General features: G+C 33.8%; 1 protein-coding gene across 1 annotated transcript; it reads right to left on the bottom strand.

Moving 5' to 3' along the window:
• Window positions 1-8,255: 8,255 nt before the first annotated feature.
• LOC145119529 (epi-cedrol synthase-like) lies at window positions 8,256-10,900 on the bottom strand. Its single transcript, XM_079055196.1, has 7 exons — window positions 10,803-10,900; window positions 10,327-10,600; window positions 9,864-10,242; window positions 9,517-9,735; window positions 9,299-9,437; window positions 8,808-9,056; window positions 8,256-8,619 (listed from the first exon to the last, which is right to left on the bottom strand). The coding sequence occupies exons 1-7, from the start codon at window positions 10,896-10,898 to the stop codon at window positions 8,326-8,328; spliced, it is 1,650 nt and encodes a 549-aa protein (XP_078911322.1). The 5' UTR covers window positions 10,899-10,900; the 3' UTR covers window positions 8,256-8,325.
• Between the last annotated feature and the right edge of the window lie 1,719 nt (window positions 10,901-12,619).

The following is a 12,619-nucleotide window of genomic DNA, read 5'->3' as shown; positions in this document are numbered from 1 at the left end:
GTAAGTCTACGACTTGGGCTGTAACATTCTATAGGATGAGTGAGGTTGTACCAGGAATGGTTGTAAGAATGTGGGAGGACTGTGTATTGTAGTGTGGTATGTCTCCTATGGTTTTGGTAAGTGTTAAGTGAGACATTGTTTGGATTCCTGCAGGTTGGTGGGATGATGTCCGTATGTCCATAGGCCCACCCAACTCTAGTCGGGGATCTTCATGGCTGAGATCGAGATTTGGAAAAAAAATGGTAAGGAACCGTGAGCTTCTCATCTCAATGGTTTGATGGTGTCACGATGTATCGTGAACCAGTGGCAGAATGATTCATATGGGATAGACCCTGTAGTCAATTGATTGAGGATCTAAGGTCTCGAATCGTTAGTTTTTGGGCATGTTTGGGTGTTAGTGCATTGTGAGAGTTGGAAGACTCAATGATTGACTGGGTTCCCAATTCCGAGGGTACATTGATGGAGTTGGTTTATGGTTGTAGTTTTGAAAGTTCCCCGGTTGTGTGGTCCTCACTGGAAGTTGGGTCGTTCAGTTAAGGAGAGAAATATAGTCATTGTGAATGAGTATTCTCAAACTATTGGGTTGTTTGTTGGCAGCTGTGGGTTTCTGAGTGGTCTCATGAGTTTTCTTTATAAGATGCCTAGATTTCAAAATGTTTAAAAGGAGTTGTGGAATATGTTGACGTTGTTCGTGTTCCACTATGAAGGTTATGTAGCTGAGATTTGTGTTGGGAGTCGCCTTTGTTTTCAAGTGGAGGGTACAAAAAAAGTGAATAAGCAGAGGGTGCTGACAGCTCAAAGTCGGTAGAAGAGCTATGTTGTCAGACGTCAATTTGATTTGGAGTTCCCGGTCGGCGATATGGTATTACTGCAGGTATCACCCTAGAAGGGTGTAATACGCTTCAAGAAGAGGGGCAAGTTGGGGCCCCAATATATCAGGTCAATTCGAGTGATTTCCAGGGTTAGCAGGGTAGCCTATCGATTGGATCTGCATGAGGAGCTCAGTCAGATTCATAACACCTTTCACGTTTCTCAGCTACAAAAGTGCGTAACTGATGATTCAATAGTGGTTCCTTTAGACGATAGTCAGGTCGATGATTGCCTGAACTATGTTGAGAGGCTGGTGTCAATTTTGGATAGGAAGGCGAAGACCTTGCGCAACAAGGTGGTAACTTTGGTCAAGCTCCAGTGGCAGCATCGGAAGGGTTCCGAATGGACTTGGGAACCCGAGGCGGAGATGCAAGAGCACTACCTTGAGTAATTCGCGGCAGCAGAATTCGAGGACGAAGTCTGATTCAAATGGGGGAGATTTGTAACACCTCGCATTCCAGGTATTTACATTTTGACCCTTGGTATGAGAATTGTTTGCAAATTGGTCACGAATGGCATTTAAATGAAAATCCGGATTTGATCACGTAAGTTGGGTATACGCTTGGTACGCTGGGCGTACGTGGTAGAGACTCAAACCCTAATTTTTAGGGTTTGGACCCTATTTAAACATCCTTAACTCTTTGAGACCCATTCATTCATCAGCCTCCATCCCCATTTTCATCCCAAGCAAACCATATTTCCTTGTGTGTGCATTTTGAGCTTAAAAGTGTGCTTTTAGTGTCTTTGAAGGAATGAGAAAGAAAAGAGACCATCTTAGAAGAGTAAATCACAATGGATCCAGAAGTACCTTGCCATCAAGCTTCACTTGGAGGTGACCTATAGAGTTAGTATATGGAGCGGTGTTTTATCCAGATATCTTTTCAGACTGAGATGTGAGTTTTTCCTCGCAGTACTTGTGGGTCAAAGTCACCAATTCCGGCGCACTAGGTTATGTATCCTGGTATATAAATGTTGTTATGTTGTAGTGATCTATTATATTTGTATCTTGGCATATAGGATGTTGTTATGTTGTAGTAATCTGTTAGATCTGTATCCTGGTATATGGAATGTTGCTATGTGGTAGTGATCTGTAGATTTGCCTGATTGGGCCAGGGGTATATGGAAGGTATTACAGTCATGTTGCATGTTGAATGTTGACTGTTTATATGTTTATTTGTTGCATATGTTGACATAGTACTGTTTTGGGTTGAGGCTTTACTAATATGTGCGTGAGCCAACAGACCGGTGGTAATCCAGCCTGATGGATGTGGACCCGAGGGTATACCAGTCCAATGACTGATTGGACCCGTTGTATAATGGTATTCCAGTCCGATGACTAATTGGGCTCGGGGAAATTTAGCTCGATGGCTGTGGACCCGAAGGTATTGCAGTCCAATGACTGATTGGGCCGGGGGTAATCCAGTCTGATGACTGTGGGCCCGAAGGTATTCCATTCCAATGACTGATTGGACTTAGCATGCATGCTTGTATATGTTATATGTTGTGTGTGGTACTTTGGGGGAACTAACTAAGCGTTGGCTTACAATTTTAGTTTATTGTTTCAGGTACTTCAGATGATCGTGAGAAAGTAAATGCGTGATCGTTGATAGCTTATTTTATTTCCTTATTTTTATTAGTTTATTTTAGATTTTTAGCTCTTTTTATTAGTATTGCATTGTATATTCTTTATTTTCTTTATCATGGATCGTATCGGAGACTTTTTATTTTGCATAAGGAATTTTGCAGGGTTTTGGAGCTCATTGTAGTTGCGGTTTGACTGAAGTTGGGCTTTGTGGGCTTTTCGATGCATTAGTGGGCTTGACTGAGCCACCAAAGGAGATTTGGGCTTAAAAAGATAAAGGCTTGGATGAAGTGGGCTTGTGAAGATGGATCATGGATAGTTAATTTGGGCTTGAAGCATCCATTTTTGAAGTTAAAAGATGATTGGCTAGTTTGAATCATGTGGGATATGGAGGGGACCAAGAGAATCTTTGGTAATGGGATGGTTAGTGGAGGAAAAATGAGCCAATAGCATTCCAGCAGCACTTGCGCGGGTGGAATTTCCGTCGTGCGGGTACCCGCGCAACTGCCCAGTTTTGGGCATTTTGGTCATTTGGCTTGCCATTACCTTGGGGGATTGGATCTATCAGCTATCACTTCGATTTTACACCATTGGAGACCAGAAGAAGGCGATTTTAGAGCTTGAAACTCATTTCTTTTCATCTTTCCAAGTTATTGGTAGTTTCTTTATGCAATTAGACTTTTGTGATTGTTATTCTAGTGCCATGAGTGGCTAAACTCTCTATTTGGTTAACTTTGGCCAAAAACCCTTGAATGTTTGTGGGTTTTTGAAGGATTCATGTTTGATTATCAATTATCTCATGTTTATGATTCTAGTTCATATCTCTTATGCTTGTTTGATACTTTGATCATGAGCTTGGTACTTGAATGAGCAATTGTTGGTTTATTTCTTTGGTTTTGCATTGAATCATTGAATTTACTTAAAACAAGAGCTTTATGATGGTAGAAATCATCTCTAGCTTATGAATCATAGCTCCTTTATGGATGTGTAAGCATTGACATCCTCTAGGAATTGGGGATTCTTTCATTCTTAAGGCTAATTAACTTCTTGGGTTCAATTGCTTCAATTGGATCTTTGATTTTGATTAAGAAGGTGTGTTGTGGGCTTCCCCAACCTCCATACTACCTATGAGGAATCTTGGCATATCATGCTTCATGATTGCTATAACCAATTTGGGATGAATGATAAGCTTTGTATTGAATCCTAATGATAAACACACAAATGTTCATTGTGTTGAATTACCTTGGTTAACAAATTGTTCCCAACATTTGAGCATCTCACAATCTTGCTTAATTGCAAGTTTTTTAGTTATTCAAGTCTTTTAGTTTTCAAGCAATCACAACACCCCTCTTTTAGTTTAATTGTAGTTAGTTAGTTTATTTACACTAGTTCTATTAGATTGCATTGGTGACTGAATACAACCATTTCCCCGAGGATCGATACCCCTTTTTATCATTATATTACGTTTTATTTGCAAACAAATGGTATAATTTGCTTGGTGGACTTGACATCTCACCAATCGTGCACATCCTCTTGGTTTTATGATTTTGAAGTTTGGGAAACTCTGACTGTGACTATTATTATTGGAAACAAAGTTTTGTAAACAATTGTGGTCGTTGGATTGTTTTTGCAAAGATGAAAACTTTATTATGATATTTGGGATGTTACACCATCGCTAAAAATCGTTGCATCGACTTTGTTTTAGAAATCATGTTCAAGAACAAGAAAAAAGTTGGAGTTATACCGTATAATCTTTTAAAACCTTTTTAGTCGATGGTGTGACAAGAACAAGATACAAACCTGATTGTTGGAAACAAGAACAAGAAACCCATATCTTTTGGAGCTTAAGTTGGTTTGATTTTCTTCAGAAACTTGAAGCTCAAACAAGATAAGGAGAGAGATGTTTTTTTGGTTGCTTAAAAAATAGATATCAAAATCTAGAGAGGAAGATCAGTCACCAAAAATTTCATGTAGTCTTGAAAAGATTACTGGATACTCGTCGGAGATGCCAAAATTGTTGGAAATCGGCTAAACATACACTCGGTCGTAATTGTATATGTTGAATATCATTTCCAAGTTTAATAGTAAATGACATAAAAAACTTAGTGGGTAAATTTGTGCATGGGGAAAAGTTTATTATCCATAGATAAATCATTTAATATTGTTTTGGAAAATAGCCAAAAATTAAACATTTGATGAAATAGTATGCTCTTTCACAGGACTCCCCTCAGGTTTGAGGAATGTTTGTAGGTATCCTTGCGAAACCACAAAAGACGTCGCTTTAAGGTATTTTCACATATATTTTCATATCACAAGGTTTTTCATATTCTCATAGGTCGTGCGAAAATACTTATATGTATACAAACATATATTTGGATATAAGTTCATATGAGAACACCTAATAAAATGTGATAATTTAGCATGAAATCAGCCAAAATGTTACATTTTCTCATGGTACAAACATATATTTGGATCTAAGTGCATATGTTTTAGCATGAATACCTAAGAAAATGTGACAATTTGGCGAGAACAAGCCAAAATATGACATTTTCACAGGATTTCATGCAAACTGTCACATTTTGGCTGGAATCCTTGCGAAATCAACATAATTTGGTTTATTTTTACGTATTTATGGTATTTATGTATGATGCGGAGCACATAGATGATGTGGTAAAAGCCTTTATAGATAAGTGAGAGAAAGACAAACAGAGCCAAAAGAGGCCCAACTTAAAATGAGCATAACTTTTGATCCGTAAGAAATTTTGAGGCATGCGATATATCGACGGAAAGGTATCGATGAGATGAAGATCCTCACAGTTGACAAATGGTCGTCCCTCAAATTCCACTGTTTAGTCCCCCAAACTCAGTTTTAATAATTTTTGAACAATTTCCGTTTTTATTTTATTATGTTTTAATGACAAAATATTAGTTTTCCTTACTTTCTGAAATTCCCTTTCCTGTTTAGAATTTTATTTGTTAGAATTTATTGTCAATTTCAGTTTTTCAAATTTGGCCGTACCTACCAAATTTAGCTTCACCCTTTATAAAGGGTTATTGTAAGCCTTTAGAGGCATCTTGATTTTTCAGTAATAAAATACTTTGAGTTTCTCTCTATTTTTTATTTCTTTGTGTGTCAATGTATAAGAATATGAATTTGCTGTCATGTATTTATATGAGTTGTTAAACTTCACAATACTATGCTCAGACGTAGTACTGTGGTCAGACTTCATAATAATGTGTTTAGACTTCACATTACTATGGTTTGACTTCTCATGGTACGACTATGAAGTATTGTGGTCTGACTTCGTAGTATTATGGTTGGACTTTAATACAATGGATAGTCTTCCCTAGCTACCGCCACTTCAACGCTCTATATAAAAAGTGTAAACATATAACAAATTCTTATCAAATCTTCTTACTTCAAGAACATAAAATTCAATTACTTGTCAAAAATGTCTTCATCTAATTCTCCACCTAGGGGCTGGTAAAAAATCTCGCATAAATTCAATCGTCTTTCCACCTCAACTAGGAATTTTAGAGATTAGAGGATATCTGATGACATCAAGGAATTGATAACTGTCAAAGAAAAAGAAATTATCTATAACCTTTATGATATTCATGTAAGAAGGGATGGGATGGATGCTTTGGAATATTAAATCAAAAGAAAAGAGACATGGATAAAATACACATAATAGGAAATCAAGAAAGCTAAACAATGGATAGGTAGAGGCCAAATGATCTCTTATATGGGAAGAGCATATGGCAATAGACGAGTTGGTGAAAAATACAGTCATTATATTGTTAAACTGTGCAACGAGTACTTGATCCCGAAGGTGCACACGACTTTATGAATGATATTAATAGTTATAAGTTGGTGAAAATATAGATAATCATGTATAATAGAGGTGTGAAAAAAACGAAGCGGAAAAAACGACGTTTGGTGCCCGAAAAATCGAAAATAAGAATAATCCGTAGCTAATCCGTAGCTAATTAGCTACGGACTAGCTACAGAATTCTAACGGAAAGCACATTCCGTAGCTAATCCGTAGCTAATTAGCTACAGATTATTCTTATTTTCGATTTTCCAGGCACCAAACGTCGTTTTTTCCGCTTCGTTTTTTTACACCTTTATTATACATGATTATCTATATTTTCACCAACTTATAGCTATTAATATCATTCATAAAGTCGTGTGTACATACGGGATCCATTACACGTTTAATGGTTTAAAACTATAATGCTTATCATCTACATTCACATACATGTAGACACATACACACATAGATACACATACACATACATATACACATACACATACACATACACATACACATTCAAATACACACACATACACATATGTGCTTACATACACATTCATATACGCATACATGCATACACATACACATACAGATACATATACATACACACATACACATACACATACACATTTACATACACACCTACATTCACGTACATACACATACATACATACATAAATTCATAAATACACATACACATACATATTTCCCTAGATTATAATCATTTTTCATTATTTATAAATTAAATATAGCTTATTTCATCTTATTGATCTTATTTATGTGTTGAACGTAGTTTTTTTTCGTTTAATCGTTTGTTTGTGTGTTAAACACATTTGTTACAATTGTTATATATTATTATGATGTTTATAAATATTATTATTATTAGTATTATTAGTATGATGTTTAATTGTTCGTGTCTTAAATATGTAAGAAAAAATGATCCAAAAAAAATTTAAGAGTCGAATAATGAAAAATAATAATAATCGGAATAATAATAATGGAAATTATAAATCCGTCGCTATTTCGTAGCTATTCTGTAGCTATTTTATTCTATCACTAGTCCGTAGCTATTTCGTAGCCATTCTGTAGCTAATGAACTACGGAATAGCTACGGATTCACATCCGTAGCTATTCCGTAGCAATTCCGTAGCTAATGAGCTACGGAATAGCTACGGACTAACATCCGTAGCTATTATGTAGCTATTCCGTTGCTAAATTAGGGCGTCCCATTCTGTAGCTGATCCGTAGCCATTCCGTAGCTAATTAGCTACGGAAATATTCCGTAGCTATTTTCCGTAGGAAAACCCCATGTTTTCTAGTAGTGGCAAAGGAGATGAATGAGAAACAAACATGGATTAACATGTAGAAAAAAAATCATATGATTTATCCACGGGCGATTGTAATGAAGATGACAAGTAGTATTGTGTGTTTTAAAAGCTTATGTTTTATTTCGTATACTGTTAGGTAGTGTTTTATTTAGTAATATTTGGTAATTTGTATTTTTAATGTTTTAATGGTATGGTTTTTATTAGCAATGAAAATATATGCTTTATGTTTTATCACCAAATAATGAATATGTGATTTAGCCAAGAACTACATGGGTGGTAAGTGGCATAATTTTTGTGTAGGTTTTCACAACACAAAAGCATTACTTCCAACCCAATGTTGAAAATGTCATTAAAATTGTCTGAAATTCTTGCTAAACTAAAACGACCTTCAGCCCAAAGTTATGTTCTCTTCTATCAAACCTAGGAAGGCAATGTTGTGAGACTTCATAGTTTCTCAGTTGTATTTTTTGATTAATGTTAGAAAATCTAATTTTTAGTTTAATTGGGTAGGGTGGTTGCAAATCCATTCTAGGTAATTCATTCCTTGTAATTTTATAGCTTTTGCTAGTTTCTAATTTTATGTCGTTGTTCCAAAAAGAAATAAAAAAATTAAGACATCATACACAAAAAGAACTTGACATCTTATTATTCCCATAATCAACCATCGTAAAGAAAAATCTCCCACTTCAAAATATATGGAAGACAATAACTAATGAGGTATTGGAACTCATATGATGATAGCATTGACAAGAAGAGAGTTGATATGATTTATAAGTTCTTCGCCAACATGTGTGAAATGGTCTTTATTCTTGTACATAACGTCCATTCCTCGTCCTAAATTGATAACCCGCCTAATTATAGGCATTTTAACATCTTTACACATGTTGGACTCTTTATTCATTTCTTTCCAAGCATCTTCAACCTTTTCATTGAATACACCATATACATGTTGCTCAGCCACATCAAATTGCTTCATGTAGCATTCGATGACAGAAGCAACATGATTTCTTTCTTGCTCGCCCTACATTTTTTATCAAATGATTTGAAATAGCATATGTTATACTTAATTAACAAAGTATACATCCAAGATTAATGAATAACACATAAGCTTTTAATCATATAAGGGAGAGGTTAATGTTGGTTGACTGGTTGTTATGCAATTACATATAGATAGGTTTGTAGCATAACAAAATTCATAGTTGGTTGTACCTTGTGGGTGACAATATCATCCATCAACCTACAAAGCCCACAACAAGCTTTGACAATAGGAGGATAGGTGAAAAGCCATCGGAATGTCTCCCCTGTTATTTCATCGTCCATGGCAGCAAAACTTGACGCAAGAGCAAATATAAATCCGGTAGAGATATATGCAACTTCTCCGTGTTCCTCAATGGTTGGAATATACTTATCATGTGTCCATTGTGCTTCTCTCATATAGCTTCTCATGTATTCTTTCATCTACTCAATCACATACAACCAAATCAACATGATTCAATAAATTTTTATAACTCCAATAAAATAGCCTTAATGTTCTAAAACTCTATATAAAACAAAAGAATTCTATATTTTCTACATTAAAAAAAAACCCTATATATAATAAATTGGGCAGTCCATGATAAGCTTAAGTCGAAGAACCATGCATATTCATATTACTTTTGTAAAAAATACTATTACAAAGAGGAAATCATGTTGAATCTTACCGACTCTTTGACATAATTAAGATGATTGACTTTTCCCTGTTTAGCCAAAGTTTCCTCCATTTCTTCAAAAAGATTCATGAGCATCTGGTATAGAAGTTTCATGTTTTCTGGAAGGTTGTCAGGACATGTAATCGACCACCTGTAGATAATTAAAAACTAAATATAACTCAATATGTCTTTTTAAACTATGAATTCTTTTTTTAAAAAAAATTATATACCTCTGGATCGCTTCTGTAAAAATCACAAGTTCTTCATATGTACCATAAGCATCATAGGTGTCATCTATAAGTGTTCCTATTGCTAAACCTCTAGCCACAAACATTCTACCTACAGAACATTGAGGATCAGTATACATTGCTAATGCCCATAAGTAGCATTCAACCAATCTATCTCTTGCATAAGGTAGATTGTTTGGGACATCGAAGCATTTCCACCACCTATAGTAATTTAGAAATATACACATTTATAGTTAGTTAGTCTATGTATACGAGAGATATTTTAGATCCATAACAACACCTAAGGAGAAGGAAAGAGCTTAAATATACATATGTATACATATACATACTTGGATATTTGGCAAATCTCCTTTTTATGGAGAGATTGAAGCAGGTTAAACCCTAACTTTGCAAGTTTTAGCAACGAAACATTATGACAAGTTTGTCGTTCATAGAAAGGTATGTAACGTATTGCCTCGAGTCTCGGCAACCTTTTATTTAAAGGTTGCTTTAGTGCTTCATGTATTTCAGTAGAAACAAGGTTTAGATTGTTGTTCTTTGCCATGTCATCAAGACACTTTCTTGAAAAATTAAGAGCATCATCCAGTATGACCTCGCCGGGTATACTCATATATGAAGCCTCATACAAATCAAGTAAGCCTTGAAGGTCGTTTTCTAAGGGCTCATGACTAAAACACCCCTCTTTATCCTTGTATGTATTGAGATTATCTGTTTCATTTCATGTAAGGCATCATTAGTTAGTGTCAAGAATAAACGAGAAACACACACACAAAGACAGAGTATAGTAATTACCACTTGAGATGAAAAAGCCTTGTTGTCGCATGAGTCGAAACCATAGGGAAGTACCCACACCATTCCAGTTATCACCATATGCATCATAGATTTCTTGCAAGGCTTGATTAATCTCCTTTTCAAAATAATACGCAATGCCAAGGCGTTGGATAGCATCGATCAGTTTTAACAAATTTAAATGCTCTGTGGGATCATTCAAACTTGCTAATATTTCTTTCCTCACTTCTTCTTTCAAGTCATCAACCACTTTCTCTATACCATCATTGTCTTCTTGCTTCATTTACATATGAGACGCGATTAAATTTGTTGAAATTCCACACAAAGGAACATTCATTCATCATAAAACATATACATAAATTATCTTATCTTATATAGAAGCATGAATATAGATAACATAGAGCTTCATCATATTAGGCTAGCTTGATAACATTTATTTTCTAATACACACAAATGTTGTGTTTATGTACTTGTAATACTTTGCATACCTCTTTATAGTCCAGAAACACATCTCCCCAAATGCTGGGTGGAAAATTAACGGTGGGTCGGATAACATCCTCTTGTTGAACTGGCATGTTTTATTACAGGTTTGGTTCAATATATGATGCACAAGCTGCTTTAATTAATTTGATGTATAGCTAAAAGCTATATATATATAGGTTGATGGATACATCCTCATCATATCTTATGTGATAAAAGGGGATATTATATTAATGGGCACATTGTTCAACTGTTTATACATAACATGCATTCCTCTAAATTAAATCTTGGGAATGAAAACCTTAAAAAATTATATCATCTTTGCCTTATCCCATCTTTCATTCAACTGTTTATACATAACATGCATTCCTCTGTACTAAACCTTGGGAATGAAAACCTTTAAAAAATATATCGTCTTTGGCTTCTTTCATTCTAGATATGTTTTTGTACGGGTGTATGACACTCCATTCTCCATTGGAAATAATTGCTCTTATGAGTAAGACGTATAGTTTCAGGATTACGTCGGACTTATAATTCTTTTTAGGTTATTATCATAAAAGCTATTAGCTTTACAATTATTATTATTATTATTATTTTAATTTATCCTAAGTTCTTTTTTTGTTATGTTCAAGAAAATCTATCATTTTTAATCAATCTATTAGCCGGTTGGTTCAATCGGAAACCCTGTCGGCTTCAACTGAAACAAAGTTAACATGATATTTGAACAATGCACCAACCCAATACGTTATTGTTATTCCTACCCTAGTTTCAGTAATCCTATCTCATTAATTATTATTTTTTAGGTGGTTGATCTTTATTTACTGAAATAAATGTCACGTAAAAAGTTATAAGTTTGCTTTTGTCAGAAAAAGTACCGGCTGCTTTTTAGAGTTACGCTTAATACACTTATACCTTTACATTAATAACCTCTTCGTTTTTAAAAAATGACATTGTTTACCCTTATATTTATATTTATACAATTTTTGCATATATATATATATATATATATATATATATATATATATATATATATATATATATGTATATTTATTTATTTTAACAAAAGACCGTGGACTTTTTAATGATAAAATTATGTAATAGTTTTTTTTCTTAGATTACAGAAACTTTAAAAATTGTACATAATTTATTTTTAGTGTTTTTTCATAGTTTACATAAACTTTAAAAATTGTACATAATTTATTTTTGGTGTTTTTTTTAATATATTACACACTTTAAAAATTTGAGCTTTTTTATTATTTTTTGTGTCAAAATATTATTTTATATTTGAACTTTTTTTTATTAATGTATTTGAATTTTTTTATTATTTTTTGCGTCAAAATATTATTTTATATTTGAACTTTTTTTTATTAATGTATTTGAGCTTTTTTATTATTTTTTGCGTCAAGATATTATTTTATTATTGTTGTGTCGTGTTTTAACTTTTTTTTTAAAAAAATTGAATAAAAATATTTACATATCTTTTATAAAAATAGTATTATAAATTATCTATTTAATAAATGAAATAAATAATATCTTAGTAAATAGAATTTATGAATAGTTAATTATAAATATGTTATTAAAAGTATGTCATCATAACCTAATTATTAAAAATAATATTAATTAATTGGCAAAAAATATGTCATGATAACCTAATTATTAAAAAATCAAATAACATACGAGATCATTATAACATCCGGATTTCCAGGTATACTACTTTAATTATTTATTTTTGAGGATCATTGATCTACTCGACGAGTTGACGCTATGACTCGCCCAGTAGAAGCGAGTTTGACACGTGAGTTTAATGATCTACTCG

This window comes from Lactuca virosa, chromosome 6 (assembly GCF_052849685.1).
Source record: "Lactuca virosa cultivar CGN04683 chromosome 6, Lactuca_virosa_CGN04683_v6, whole genome shotgun sequence".
Lineage (NCBI taxonomy): Eukaryota > Viridiplantae > Streptophyta > Magnoliopsida > Asterales > Asteraceae > Lactuca > Lactuca virosa.
The sequence above is the reverse complement of the archived record's forward strand: the minus strand, read 5'-3'. Positions and strand labels throughout refer to the sequence as shown.

Excerpts from the sequence above, each read along its gene's own strand:
- LOC145119529 (XM_079055196.1), bottom strand. The coding sequence starts at position 10,898 with ATGCCAGTTCAACAAGAGGATGTTATCCGACCCACCGTTAATTTTCCA. Across the intron at positions 9,736-9,863 it reads GAGATTTGCCAAATATCCAA|GTGGTGGAAATGCTTCGATG; the intron begins GTATGTATATGT and ends AAATTACTATAG. Across the intron at positions 9,057-9,298 it reads TTAATTATGTCAAAGAGTCG|ATGAAAGAATACATGAGAAG; the intron begins GTAAGATTCAAC and ends GTGATTGAGTAG.